This window comes from Anolis sagrei, chromosome 5 (genome assembly GCF_037176765.1).
Source record: "Anolis sagrei isolate rAnoSag1 chromosome 5, rAnoSag1.mat, whole genome shotgun sequence".
Classification (NCBI taxonomy): domain Eukaryota; kingdom Metazoa; phylum Chordata; class Lepidosauria; order Squamata; family Dactyloidae; genus Anolis; species Anolis sagrei.
The window spans coordinates 149,868,524-149,883,235 of record NC_090025.1 but is presented as its reverse complement, the minus strand read 5'-3'; the positions used below and the strand labels follow the sequence as shown (position 1 = coordinate 149,883,235).

General features: G+C 39.2%; 1 protein-coding gene across 1 annotated transcript in view; it reads right to left on the bottom strand.

Moving 5' to 3' along the window:
- Positions 1-14,712, bottom strand: part of TMTC2 (transmembrane O-mannosyltransferase targeting cadherins 2) — a 231,643-nt gene that overhangs the window by 20,782 nt on the left and 196,149 nt on the right. Inside the window, exons 9-11 of the mRNA XM_060777375.2 lie at positions 9,382-9,463; positions 1,963-2,077; positions 1,042-1,105 (exon numbers count right to left, since the gene is read on the bottom strand). Of these exons, the coding sequence (XP_060633358.2) occupies positions 1,042-1,105; positions 1,963-2,077; positions 9,382-9,463 (261 nt within the window). The remainder of the gene's footprint in view (positions 1-1,041; positions 1,106-1,962; positions 2,078-9,381; positions 9,464-14,712) is intronic.

Here is a 14,712-nt window from a genome sequence, read left to right as displayed (position 1 = left end):
TGGCTATACAGCCCAGAAACCACACAACACAAAATACTGCTAGAACTCCGCCATACAGCCCGGAAACCACACAACACCCCAGTAATAAGATACTATCTCAAACATGGACATTTTCAGGAATGCTATTAAGTGTGGTAGCTGAACTGCCTCAATATGTTTCCTTTGAGGTTGCATTTGCTTTAATTAAACAGACTTAATACTTTGCAGAATTAATAACACTACTAATTCCAACAGATTCACTTGGCTAGCAACTGATCCAGATGAACAAGACTGCTACCTTTTGCTCTGAAACACTTCAGCAGAAGGCAGATTAAATACATTTGGCAAACTTGACTTCAGAATTGATGTACTTCAAGAGGGTTCTGCAAAGCTTTTTTCAATATGGTAAAAAAGAAAATGTCAAGTAGAAGAAACTGGCTATATCAGACTAGATTTTAAAAAAAACATTATTCAGAAGCATATTTGGGTTTAGTATCCACATAAATTCAGTAGAAACCTGTATCCAATTTTGTGACTAATCCAACTATGGTTTCCAATTATTACTACCCCCTGTAGCACATGCATTTGGGGTAAAGTACTAAGTGCATTTAAACTTTTTAGGTATATATTTAGAATATCTTAGTTGAACACCAAAATATATCAAGTACAATCTACAGGCAGTCCCCAAGTTATGAACAAGATAGGTTCTGTAGGTCTGTTCTTAAGCTGAATTTGTATGTAAGTTGGGACAGGTATATTTTAAAGTGTAACTTCAGCTCTCTCTCTCTCTCTCTCTCTCTTTCTCTCTCTCTGTGTGTGTGTATATATATTTTTGAATAGCATAGGGAAGGGTTAACACCCCTGTGGGGTTTCTTTTCATGTCTGTGCCCCTGTTCAGAAGATTTCACTACACTTACTGTCTCTGTGATAATTAGAATGTTAATTTTGTAAGACATGTTCACAGACCCAAACAGCCGAAATACTAATTATATTCAGAATATTACAGATTCTTGTACTGTGGTGAGCCTTGTGCTGTGTATTACCTCCCATGTCAGTACTTACATCAGGTCTCAATTCAGCTGCTCTTTTATAATACTTCTCGGCTGCTTCATTGAGACTGGCTTGTCTGTTGGAAGAGAATGGAAAGAAGTTAGTTGCATTCATAAAGAAAATTTGAAATTCTGCAGTTGCAAAGGGGTTTTTTAATAGTATATTTTTATTATTAACAGTAATGGGCGAATGGACACATTGCATATAAGTCGTACATGTTGACCAGTAGAAAATTAGATTTACGACATGTATTAAATGATCCATATTCATGTTTTATTTTTGACTCTAAGGTTGAAATATCTGGTTTATCTACAGGCCTGCCAGATTTCAATTAGCAGGATGCTAGGGCAAGACAAGTCAGATTCTTCTCCCCTTCTCCATAGTTTTGTTCAACTATCTTCATGCCACCACTAACAGCTGAAATGCTAGCGTCATGGTTTCATACATATGTTCATTTTATGTTTTGGGATGCCTGAAGAAACCAAGGTCTCTTTCAACATGCATATCTCGGTTACTTTTCTCCCTGATGAGGGAATTCTCATATTACAAAAGTTTGTGATGTGGAAACATTTGGGGAGACTTTATACTGGAGCTTTGGATCTTCACAAATTTCATTCACAGGGCCAAGAATAAATTTCACATTTTCTTCTCATTTTGTGAAAATGATTCAAACTGCAGCTTTTGAAGACTATTTGTTAAAAATGCATGTGTTTTTATTTTGTATAGAAAACAGCAGTATAATTTGGGGGGTTTAACAGCAAAGTTGCTATGCAGAAAGTGTTGTTTTATGTGCAGAAAATTGTTTTCTGTTCGTAATGTTATTTGTTTCCTTCACAAAAAATCCAGCATTTTCTGCACAGGGGAAATTTAGATTTCTAGCTGAATAAATTATGAACTAAAAATATTGAGAAAAAGGGAAACCAAAAGATTAACCTGAGCATGTGGGCAGCATTGAACACAACATCAAATTCTGTATTGTCCAACTCAGCTGCCTTCTCTGCCATCTCTGCAGCTTCTATCAGGCGAGATTCTTCTAAGAGAAATTGGCCTGAAATATTAAAAAAATGAATATAAGTAACTGCCATGGGCACAGAAAAAGAAGGCCTTAGGACAGGAAAACCAAATCATATATATATATATATTTGAAAAATACATATTCTGCTGTGCTCCAGAGTTACCTACAGGAAACTACTTCAGATTAATTAGGCAAATATACAGTAACATTTGTATCTCTCTCTTTTCCTAAAGAACCCAAGTGGATTTGCATACAATTGTTCAGAATCTCAAGTGGATGAAGATGTCCTTGGCCTATGTCATTCCACCAAGGTACAAAACAGCAAAGGAATATCCTGGAAACTTGTTACATCTCCCAAATCCTCCAGAAGTCCTTAGAAGTTATTGAGTGCTTCAGATGAAACACCATGTCTATTGATAGGAATAAATCATCTGCATTCAAATATTCAGCCCTCAATCTGACGAAATGTGCATTCAAACAGATTCAGTTCCTCCAGAATAGCCTAAGGTGTAAGGCATCAGAATTGGTTCAAATATCTAATTAAATCTTGTTAGGAAGGGAACAGTAGGTAGAAATTTGAGGATATAGCTGTATTTAACATATGGGCTATTCCCAGTAAGTGAGTCTGCTGTTGTCAGTTACAAGGAAAGATGTTGTCATTTATGCATAATTTGAGTACAAGTCCAGTTGGCTTCCAGTTGGGATATTGGACATCCGCTAAGATAATATACTACATTTTGGGGTGAATCTGAACTATAGCCATTGCAAGAAAAGCTAAGGAACTTTTCTCCAGTCTTATGCCCATGATTTACTTCATAACTTATTATAGATTACTATACTACTCTGCAAGAGAAGGAAATTAAGGACCTATATGACTAGAAAAGATGGATGGCTGTAATTTCCAACTTATGGCGACACTAAGGCAAACACGTAACCTGCCTGACTTACTTGTGCAGTGAAGTTGCAGCAGCAGGTGCTCCTTTCACCCACCATCTTACAGGGCTTCACCTTCCCAGGGATCCCTGCATCCCTCATGTGCCCTGCGTGCCATTCAGGGGACCAGCCAATCCGCAGTGGGCAAATTGCTTCACTGTGATTGGCTGGGGTGGGAGAACCAGAGGAAGGATACCTTTGCTCTGATGTGCCTGCCAGATATTTAAGTTGGTGTGCTACCTACCCCAGTTCAGTTGCCTTAAGCTTTTGAAGGCAGAGGAGCTGGAGTAGGCAGAGGAGCAGGAGCTTCAAGAGGCTTGAAGAACTGAGGCAGTAGAAGATCGGTTGTTGTGGAGAAACAGTCACAGTGGTGGAGACTGCGGAGGCGGGGAAGTGATGGCAAAAAAGAATGTGGTGGCAAAGACTTTGCCAGTGAAGTGGTTGCGGTGAATAAACATTGGCGGCAAAGAAGCGGCAGTGGGTCCAGGGCATTCTGCTAGCAAGCAGAATGAGTCTGGACACATGGGGTTGCCACTGGGCTGCCAGGGCCACATGTTCTGCAAAGCCTCCTTGGCCCCGGGCCATGGTCACTGCTGAGTTCTTGTCTCCAACCTCACTGGCATTCCCTCTCCAGAAACCTCCTCTCCTACTCCAGGTGAAACATCCCGCCTGAGCCCCCCCCCCCCCACACACACACACACAAGCAGCAGGGCCCAGGTAGAATGAGAGGCTGGAGGCTTGGAAGGAAAATCCACAGGATCCAGCAGCAGCCACCTCCCACTTCTCCACAATTCTCTTCATCCATTCCATCTGTTCCAGAACTCCAGGAACCTTGCATTAAGGTGGGGATTTCTGAACATGGACACCTCTCCTGGAGCAAATAGACTTCTAGAAGTCTAAGGCTAATCCTTAATTTTTAATCCATTGTAAAACAAAAAAAAAAGTCTTTGAGCAACAGAATAAAACATTAATATTTCCTGACAAGTCCCCTCCAAGGGTAGCCAATGATTATTCCTAATAATTATTATTATTCTGAAGTGCTATATAGTACTTTAAAACAGCCAAACAAGAAAAAGGAACAAAAAGTGAAGCCAAAAATACTTTCAGCACTCCAGGATCTCTCCAATCCAGTTTTACTTACAATACTACACTGATATGTGATGTGAGCTATTAACTTCATGCTACGTTAACCAGTCTGAACTAAAAGCAAAAATTAAAAACATTAACCAACAAAAACTCGGCAGGTTCAACTACAGAGGAAACTACATAATAAATTGTAAAGTACATCAAGTGAGTGCATAATTACAGTAATCTAATGTGAATAATCAATTTTATTAGAGCAGTGAATCATTAAGTAATTTGCAATTATTAGGAAAATGTATTATTATGAGGAAATTCACTTCAAGTCTTGGTGTTTATTAATAAAGAGTATTGTTTAGCAGAACATGTTTGTTGTTTCCTGCTTGTTATAATAAAAGCAGCATATTTTTCTATCCAAGTTATATACATATGATCTCATTTCTCACCTTTGCCCTATACACTTGCCTACTACTGAGCTGTAACTACAGATTTCTTTTCTGCGCTATAAGTTATAGACCAGATATTCTAGTCTGAGGCATTCTCATTATTCTATGCCACCAAAAACAAAGCAAAAGGCAAAAATCTGCTCAACTGGAGATAGTTGTTTCATGTTCTCATATTAACGGCTGGATATTTATTGTATTGGCAATTTTAATAATTTTTTTCTATTCTTGTAAGGATTGGATCATTTTCTGTATTTTCCATTTTGTTAGCTGAGAACAGAGGAATCATTTCTTTATTAATGTAAGTGTTGAGATTTCACTAAACATATACTTAAGATTTCTTTAAGATGTTAAAACTTTTCATGTATCATACATACAAGGGGCATTTCTAGTGAGTACACAGGTACAGTAGTGTGATATGAACAATCAAGAGGGGAAAACAAGAGTCACAAACTCATGGTTCTCTTGCATCAGGATGAACACATGATTTAAAAACAAAGTCTTGAAGTTCTGTAAATAAATTAAAATGGAATGGCTACTGATTTGGTCTGATGGGGATTGCAATTGAACAAAATTATGTAGATTTTCTGCATTCAAACCCTAACCCTAACTCAAAACCATACAGAGTTCACAAAAAGATGGCTGTGTTAGTCTGTTGAAGTGCAAAAATGGAGAGGGAATCTAGAAACACCTTTGACACTGTCCCCATTTATTTTAGCTTTAGCTTTTTGGATTTCAGTCTGCTTCTTCAGATGCAGTTATTATCAAACCAAAGGTATATTAGCAGTTAGATAGTTGTCAGGATGAGTCTTGCAACAGGGTACAGAAAGATACAAACTGTTCATACAATTTCAAACAACTGTGTAAGATTATATTGGTCTGTCAGGTTGGTTTTCAAGCATTTCTGAGGTCTGAAAGCAATAGAGAACCAGTATAGTGTAAGGGTTCAAGCACTGGATTCCAGAAACCAGGCTGAGCCATGAACACCCCTGGGTAATCTTAGGCAAGTCATACTCTCTCAGCCTCAGAAGACAGCAAATACCCTTTGAACAAATCTTGCAAAAAAAAAAAACTGTGTTAGGTTCACCTTAGGATTGTCAATGGTTGGAAATCCCTTGAAGGCACAGCACAAATGGAAGTACTAAATCTGCTTACAGTGCCTTTGAAACCAGAAGCTTTGCTGGAGTTCTCTGTTTTCTTTCAAAGGGGGTGGGAGTGGGTGGATCGTGAGGCCATATCTATTTTCTCCAAGATGCAGACATCTGTAGAAATGGGTAACATCTCTAATCAAATGAAATTGTAATGGCTCACCCTAAAATGAATTTGAAAATCTCGTGCTATGGCAAAATGTTACATGATGCCATAAATGAACAATCAAGGATTTCTTTCAGCCTTTTCTATGGCACTGAATGCTAAAAAGCACCAAGAATCTTTTCCTTTGACATTTTCCTGGTTTCATCTAGTTATCAAAATGCCTATCATTTGCAAACACTATCTTTACAGGTTATTTCAATAACTGTACCAATCTTATAGGATATAAAGGAAGTACTGTATAAAAATGGCTAGGGAGAACTATATAAATATGAAAAGACTTTTTGACAAGACCATAGAAATAAAATGCATAATGCATACAGAACTGTTGAGTTCTAAGTCATAAATGGCTATTTATACCTTTTGGCACTTTGATGAGCTCTAGTATTTTTAGGGGTATCGATACCAATTTTATCACTCCTTGATGTGCCAAAAGATCACTATTTGAGATGTATGTTAATAATATGGGTTGAATTCCCAGTGGTTTATCACAGCTACAAATGGTTTATGAAGTGTACAAAAGACTACTTGCTAAAGCAAATTCATGAGAAATTGAGAGGAAATGTCTAGAGCATCAACTTAAGATATGCCTTGCTAATGGTAATTGATCTAGAGTCAAACAATTCATACTGCTTGCTAGGTCGTTGACAAAAAAAGAAGGAAAGGGGAAGATGAAACAATGCTAAGGGATTCGTTAACAAAACACTTGACTTCTTTAAAAATGCATAGAGAACATCTCTTAAAGATATGCCTTAAAGAATATATGCTTTAGCTGAGGTACGATGGAATAAGCCCAGCCTCTCCCAGGTCTTTCAAGCTCCCAATTTCATTCCTCTCCTACACAGCCATGCAGTATTCTTTTTTTAATGACTTGTTTAGTGTACATTATATTCCAAGGTTTAGAACTTCAGCAGCTCTTCAAGGAAGATTCAGATGTCAAAATCTTATTCTTCATTATGCAGATGCTTGGGTAATGGCACAAGCAAATGTACAACAGGAACCTCAATCCACTGTCCCCATTTTGAAACACTTAGAATGAAGAACATGTTTTAATGTTAGATTTCAGGAAAGCATGCCTGTTTTCAAAGCCAGTGGAGCCACTTACTTCTAGGTGTATTGACTTTCCTCCAGGACCAAGAAAGTACAATTGTTGGCAGAAATGGAGTTACAGCAGTGCAAGTTACAACAGAAACCTGGCCAACAGCAACCATGAGTCCCTGGTTGCTCCACTTAAGAGGAAACTTTCCACATTCTATCACATTTTACCTGAGAGTACAACCATCTCCTCTAAAGATGTTTTTTTTTTCCCTTAGCCTCTGCTTTCTTTGTACTATACTCTACACAAGACCACAGAAATAATGATGCGCCCTTTGGGACCACAAAAGACATTTTGTCAAAATGAAGCCTCCAAATGTCCAAGTCCTGCCAGACTTCAGTTATCTGTGGATATATATGTCCGACCAGGTTATATCTGTTCCACACTATTTTAATGGTTATGACTCAATTCCATGGAAACCTGAGGTTTGTCGTTTGGATTTAGAAAGTATCAAGAGAGATACAGTGGATTTTATTCCAGCAATGTGAAGAGATACTCAGTGTACTACTGAAATTGTAGTTCAGGGAAATATACTAGAGCTCTCTAGGAGAGGTTTATATGTACAGTACTCACCAAACTACAAATGTCAGAATTTCTTAAAATGATGTTGCAATAATTAAAGTGGTATAAAGTGGCATGTGTAGAGCAGATGAAATGACGGTTCTCCTTAAGAGGTAAATCATCCAGCCAGAATCCCTTGAAATCTACTCTCTAGGGTCCTGTTAGTTCCTTGCCACGCTGTGACTTCTCTTTTGTGATTTAAACCAGTTTTTTAAGTAGATGTATTCGTCCTGTACCTGGCTTTAGCCTTCTCTATCAAACACAGAACTATCTGTGAGCATTCCTGTTAAAGGCTCCTTCCTCTGGGTTTCTGGTCTAGCCCAGACACTATGTAACCTGAATGCTAATTATGTTTTATTAAGACAGGACAGGCAAGGCCATAACCTATGAGCTTCAGTTGCTTCTTTTCATTTCAATTAACCATAGTTTATCATGTTCTGACAATACCACAAGTTAATGAAAAACAAGACATATATTTTCACTTCCTTGCAATTCTGTTGAAGGGGAGTGTGAGAGGGGTAGGGAAGTTTATTCTCATGATGATAAGCTAGTTTCTCATGACATTCAAGCCTAACTAAAGCCTTTACCTGCCTCTACAAATGTTGTTTGTAAAACACCACTGGTAACTCAGTGAAATATCCCTGCTTCAATTGTTGGCATTTTAGGGTAGAGCTGAGACAAAATCTCTGATCCAAAACTGTAGAGTCACTTCTACTCTGTATATATAATACTGAGCTGAAAGTTTTGTAAAAAGCAGTTCCAACTCCTTGCTCCCCCTCCAAACTATTCTAGGGAGTAATTTCAACATTAAAGAAGTTATCTCTAGGTGAACACACATATGTCCGCCACCTCTGTGGCTTATCATGCCATCCAAACCAGACATTCCTGATTGTCTCTTCCTGATTGCCTTGTCACTTTTACTTCTCTGGGAACAGAAAAAGTCAAAAGCACTCTTTTGGATTTGGATGCATTTTGTTTAGAAGCCAAGATGGAATGAGCACAAGAATGTTAAAAGAATGTTCCTTTGGTCATAAAATGTGCCCTTATTGCAATCTATTCATTGTCTATTCGAAATACACACAAAATTAAACACTGAATATCAGTATAATACAAACACACAAGCTGAATATTTTCCCAAAAGCCAATAAGAGATTTATCAAATAAATAAGACTAGGTGAAGGAAGGAATTTTTCATATGCTTTCTGAAACAGTATGAAGAGGATGCCTCGGTGGAGAGTTTTATTTCAAATCTGTACTAGCCCAATGAAAAAGCAATTCTCCCTATTTAACAATTCCCACAGTTCTCTTGTCTGCAACAGGGGAGTACAGCTTTTCTTCTGCTGAGACATGCATTCATTCAGGGGTTATCTCTCTTAGGGCCAAACTGAATTGTACATTATAGAAGAAGTCTAGATATGTGATGTAAAAAAACTCAGCTATCTTGACTCCATATTGTAGATGAATATTGATTTGCCTGCCCAGAACCACAATCACTAGCCCGGGAAAAACAAAGATGCCAATGAACCTTTCATAACGATTGATTTTTCTCCATTCTCTTTTGGGAGAGCTAGCAATTCTGTAGTAAGTTTTACTTGAATGCCATGCAACTATAAAAAGAAAAGGAAGAACTCTTTTTGTTGTTTTGATGCCCAAGTTTCCACCTACTGAGTCCCTGTTTGCACTGTATGGATTGTATATATCACTAGAATTCTCTTCACATATTGCAGTCAGCTAGACTTAAGGTTCATGCTGCCACAGTGTGAGTTTTATCCTGGAAAGTATTAACAGGCACATTTATTTTTATTCTTATTTCTTTAAACAATATCATGTCAATAGCAATGTTCAAATCCTTATCACTCAGATAGTTCAGTAAGCAGAAATTTGTGAAGAAACAACATCCAATGAAAACTTACCATAATGCATGTAGCAGTTTCCCTTTGTGGGGTCTAGCTGAATTGCCTTTAAGAAATACTTTTCTGCTTCACTTTTACGACCCTTAAGAAAAAGAAAATGCAGACACAGATGGTTTATTGGACACTGTATCATTGAAATTTTGTCCTGTAGCAATATACTACTGCATAAATGGTAAGAGAAAGTACTACAATGGGAAAAAACTGCAATATTCCTCATTTCCTCTAAATGATAACACCTGCTAGAATACAAAGTTTAATTCCATGTTATTTGTGTTTCTTCCAATCGACCTAGTTTTGCACTTTCCAAAAGATATAGTTATGTTAGTTTGTTTCAAATACAACAAAGTTTCCTGAGGTACTTTAGTAACTAGTATTATTTATTTATTTATACCCCGCTTTATCTCTCCCGAAGGAGACCAAAGCAGCTTAACATAAAAGTATTACCCTACAATTTAAAATATACAAAATCCAAACATTAAAACAGAATTAAATGTAAACAGTATTTTTAAAATCACAGTTAAAATCAATTAAAACATATTCAAAGTTAAAAACGACACACTCTCTGACTTGATCTTAAAAAACATTCATCTTTAAACACCTGTCTGAATAAAAAGGTTTTAGCCTGCCTCTGGAAGGACAGCAGTGAGGAGACCATTCTGGCTTCCTTGGTCAGTGAGTTCCAGAGTCAAGAGGCAGCCACCTAGAAGGCCCACTCTCTGGTTTGCACCAACTGAGCTTCAGATGGAGGTGAAACTGAGAGAAGATCTCAGGGCCCAAGCAGGTCCATACAAGGAGATATGGTCAGCCAAATAGCTTGGAGCTGAACAGCATACATTTCCATGGACAGTTTTTAAGAAGACTCATGTCATCATAAAATCTGCTAACTATGTAAAAATTATGGATTTGGTAATGCATTCGGGGTGGAAACTAGAAGTACATAAGTACGTGTACTGGTCAATGAGTTTGTGGTACAGTGTTGCTGAGATGACTATTGTGTAGCTATATGGAGATGTCCAGAAAGTGAACTTTCTTTGTTGATAGTTCCAGACTGAGATAGATAGTGGGGTGGAAGTTGCTGAAATTTGAGTAAATCCTCTCCACAACTCTACATTATCTATCAATGCACCTCGGGTAGAAAAGAGGCAGGAGTTAAGGAAACATTGTTCTACGTCATCCATGAAGAAGTTAACATATTGTGGTATTATTCATGTACAGATGGTACTACTGTGAATTTTAAGATGGAAGTTATCAAAAGAAAAGTAGTTGTATGTGAAAACAAAGTGGCAGTCCATGATGGCTAGGTCTGCTATGATTTCATCTGGAATGATGTTTCTGACAGCTATTGCTATAAACTTACCAACAATCTCTATCCAAGGCAAAACCAAGCAGAAGTAGGCAACACTATATTCTGGCCTCCTTTGACTGGAGACACACACACACACACACTAGTTTCTCAACTAGAGGTGTTTTTTTCTAGTTGATACAGACTTTGGAACGAAGAAGAAAGGCTATGTTCCACCATTGCTCTGACCCTACATTAGAAGCTACATATACTTGGATTTCCTGAAATCAATGTAGGGTTTTTCCAGCTGGAGAGTTTTCTCCATGACAGATGCAGTATTTTGGCCTCTGATCTAAAAGGGTAACTTTTCCAGGCTCTGCACTTGTTACAGCTCACCTCACAGCTATATCCTATGTCAAAATCAGTGTTCTGGTTGGTAAATGATGATTATTCATTTATTTCATTGTGGCATTATTCATATACAGATGGTAGTACTGTGGACTTGAAGATATACATTATTACTAAAAGTAAAGTAGTTGTATGTGAAAACAAAGTGGCAGACCATGATGGCTAGGTCTGTTATGATTTCATGACACAAATCCTTTGTACTCCAGATTCTCAGATACGGGACAAGAAAGTTGCCTTATCCTGACAGGAAAAAAAAGGGGAAAACCCCTACTGCACTTTCTCACATACAGGTCTCACAGCCTGTAATGTCTCTATGATTTTTCTTCTCAGCCATGTGGTTTCCTTTATAGTTTGCAGCATCTTAAGAGGTTTGATGTAAAGTCAGAAGAAGAGGTAGAGATTATGAAAGGGAATGCATGGGGCACTGCAATGTTTAGCTAAAATGAAATGTTTGCCTGCCAGTATCTAACCTCAAAAGATTAAGTATTTTACAATGAGAGTATCTATCAAGTCCAATGTACAGTCAAATTAAATGCCTCTTTGGATCCACATGATCATAGAATCATAGAATCATAGAATCAAAGAGTTGGAAGAGACCTCATGGGCCATCCAGTCCAACCCCCTGCCAAGAAGCAGGAATATTGCATTCAAATCACCCCTGACAAATGGCCATCCAGCCTCTGCTTAAAAGCTTCCAAAGAAGGAGCCTCCACCACACTCCGGGGCAGAGAGTTCCACTGCTGAACGGCTCTCACAGTCAGGAAGTTCTTCCTAATGTTCAGATGGAATCTCCTCTCTTGTAGTTTGAAGCCATTGTTCCGCGTCCTAGTCTCCAAGGAAGCAGAAAACAAGCTTGCTCCCTCCTCCCTGTGGCTTCCTCTCACATATTTATACATGGCTATCATATCTCCTCCCAGCCTTCTCTTCTTCAGGCTAAACATGCCCAGTTCCCTAAGCCGCTCCTCATAGGGCTTGTTCTCCAGACCCTTGATCATTTTAGTCGCCCTCCTCTGGACACATTCCAGCTTGTCAATATCTCTCTTGAATTGTGGTGCCCAGAATTGGACACAGTATTCCAGATGTGGTCTAACCAAAGCAGAATAGAGGGGTAGCATTACTTCCTTAGATCTAGACACTATGCTCCTATTGATGCAGGCCAAAATCCCATTGGCTTTTTTTGCTGCCACATCACATTGTTGGCTCATGTTTAACTTGTTTACGAGGACTCCAAGATCTTTTTCACACGTACTGCTCTCGAGCCAGGCGTCCCCCATTCTGTATCTTTGCATTTCATTTTTTCTGCCAAAGTAGAGTATCTTGCATTTGTCACTGTTGAACTTCATTTTGTTAGTTTTGGCCCATCTCTCTAATCTGTCAAGATCGTTTTGAATTCTGCTCCTGTCCTCTGGACTATTGGCTATCCCTCCCAATTTGGTGTCATCTCCAAACTTGATGATCATGCCTTCTAGCCCTTCATCTAAGTCATTAATAAAGATGTTGAACAGGACCGGGCCCAGGACGGAACCCTGCGGCACTCCGCTCGTCACTTCTTTCCAAGATGAAGAGGAAGCATTAGTGAGCACTCTCTGTGTTCGTCCACTTAACCAATTACAGATCCACCTCACCGTAGTTTTGCCTAGCCCACATTGGACTAGTTTCCTTGCCAGAAGGTCATGGGGGACCTTGTCGAAGGCCTTACTGAAATCCAGGTACGCTACATCCACGGCATTCCCCGCATCTACCCAGCTTGTCGCTCTATCGAAGAAAGAGATCAGATTAGTCTGGCATGACTTGTTTTTGATAAATCCGTGTTGACTATTAGCGATGACTGCATTTGTTTCTAAGTGTTTGCAGACCGCTTCCTTAACAATCTTTTCCAGAATCTTGCCCGGTATCGACGTGAGGCTGACCGGACGGTAGTTGTTTGGGTCGTCCTTTTTTCCCTTCTTGAAGATTGGGACCACATTGGCCCTCCTCCAATCTGCTGGAACTTCTCCGTTCTCCAAGAACTCTCAGATGGTTGCCAATGGTTCTGAAATGACTTCTGCTAGTTCCTTCAGTACTCTTGGGTGTAGTTGATCTGGCCCTGGGGACTTGAACTCATTAAGAGTGGTCAGGTATTCCTGGACGACTTCTTTCCCAATTTGGGGTTGGATGTCCTCCAATCCCTCATCCACTCCATCTTGCTGAGGTTGAAGACTCTCTTTTTGTGAGAAGACCGAGGCAAAGAAGGCATTAAGTAGTTCTGCCTTTTCCCTGTCCCCTGTCAGCATTGCCCCATCTTCTCCTCGAAGAGGTCCTATCGCCTCCTTGTTTTTCCTTTTTCTACTGACATAAGAATAGAAGCCCTTTTTATTGTTTTTAATGTCCCTGGCAAGTCTGAGCTCGTTTTTTGCTTTAGCTTTGCGGACCTTTTCCCTACAGGTGTTGGCTATTTGTTTGAATTCTTCTTTGGTGATTTCTCCCTTTTTCCACTTCTTGTGCATGTCTCTTTTGTGTCTTAGCACAGTTAGAAGTTCTTTGGACATCCATTCTGGCTTCTTTGCACTTGTCCTATTTTTTCTCTTTGTTGGCACGGTTTGCAATTGCGCCTTGAGTATTTCACTCTTGAGAAATTCCCATTCATCCGTAGCTCCCTTGTGTTTTAGTATCTTTGTCCACGGAATGCTGCTCAGCGTTTCCTTCATTTTTTGGAAATCAGCTCTCCTAAAGTCCAAAATGCGGGTTTGACTTGTCTTAGTTTCGGCCTTCCTTTGTACCTCAAATTGCAGGAGCACATGGTCACTTGCCCCTAAGGATCCTACCACTTCGACCGCATCGATCAGGTCCTCCGCATTTGTTAGGATGAGATCAAGAGTAGCCAATCCCCTTGTTGCCTCTTTTACCTTCTGGACCATGAAATTGTCTGCAAGGCAAGCGAGGAATTTGTTGGACCTTGTACTCTTGGCCGAGTTTGTTTTCCAGCAAATATCGGGATAGTTGAAATCGCCCATGACTACTACATCTCTTTTCTGTGCCTGTTTGGTCAACTGTTGGCAGAAGACTTCATCAAGATCTTCCTCCTGGCTTGGGGGTCTGTAGTAGACGCCTACAACGACATCTTTTTGAGTCCCAGTTCCCTTGATTCTTATCCAGATGATTTCAAGCTGGTTTCCCAGATTGCTGTCTTGATGAGTTAGTTAAAACAAAGATATTAACAAAGCTCAGAAAAAGAAAGACAGCGATGTGTGGAAAAGAAGAAACAGTACCCCATGGCAGAATTGAGGATAATTTGGATTATCGGATAAATACAAGAAATGAAACACCAGAACAGGACATTCATCCTCCTGCAGCAAGTTTCCAGCCACAAGCATTCATCTGGAGTTCTCCCAGTCTGCAGACTTAGATTGGAACACATTGCTAATGTTGACTGAATGAACATTTACATCGTTTGTGTCATTAGCCTGAGTCAGACAAACACTATTAGTCTTAGCTGGCTAATTATTCCATCTCATTGAACACTCAGCTTTCTATTTCTAGAAAAGGGGAACAATTCACCAGATTTCTTCCTTGCCTGTGATGCTTCATAATGCAGAGTTATCTCCATAAAGTCAAAAAACAATGCTAAATATTCCAACACCCACCAAAGAGAACCATAATCA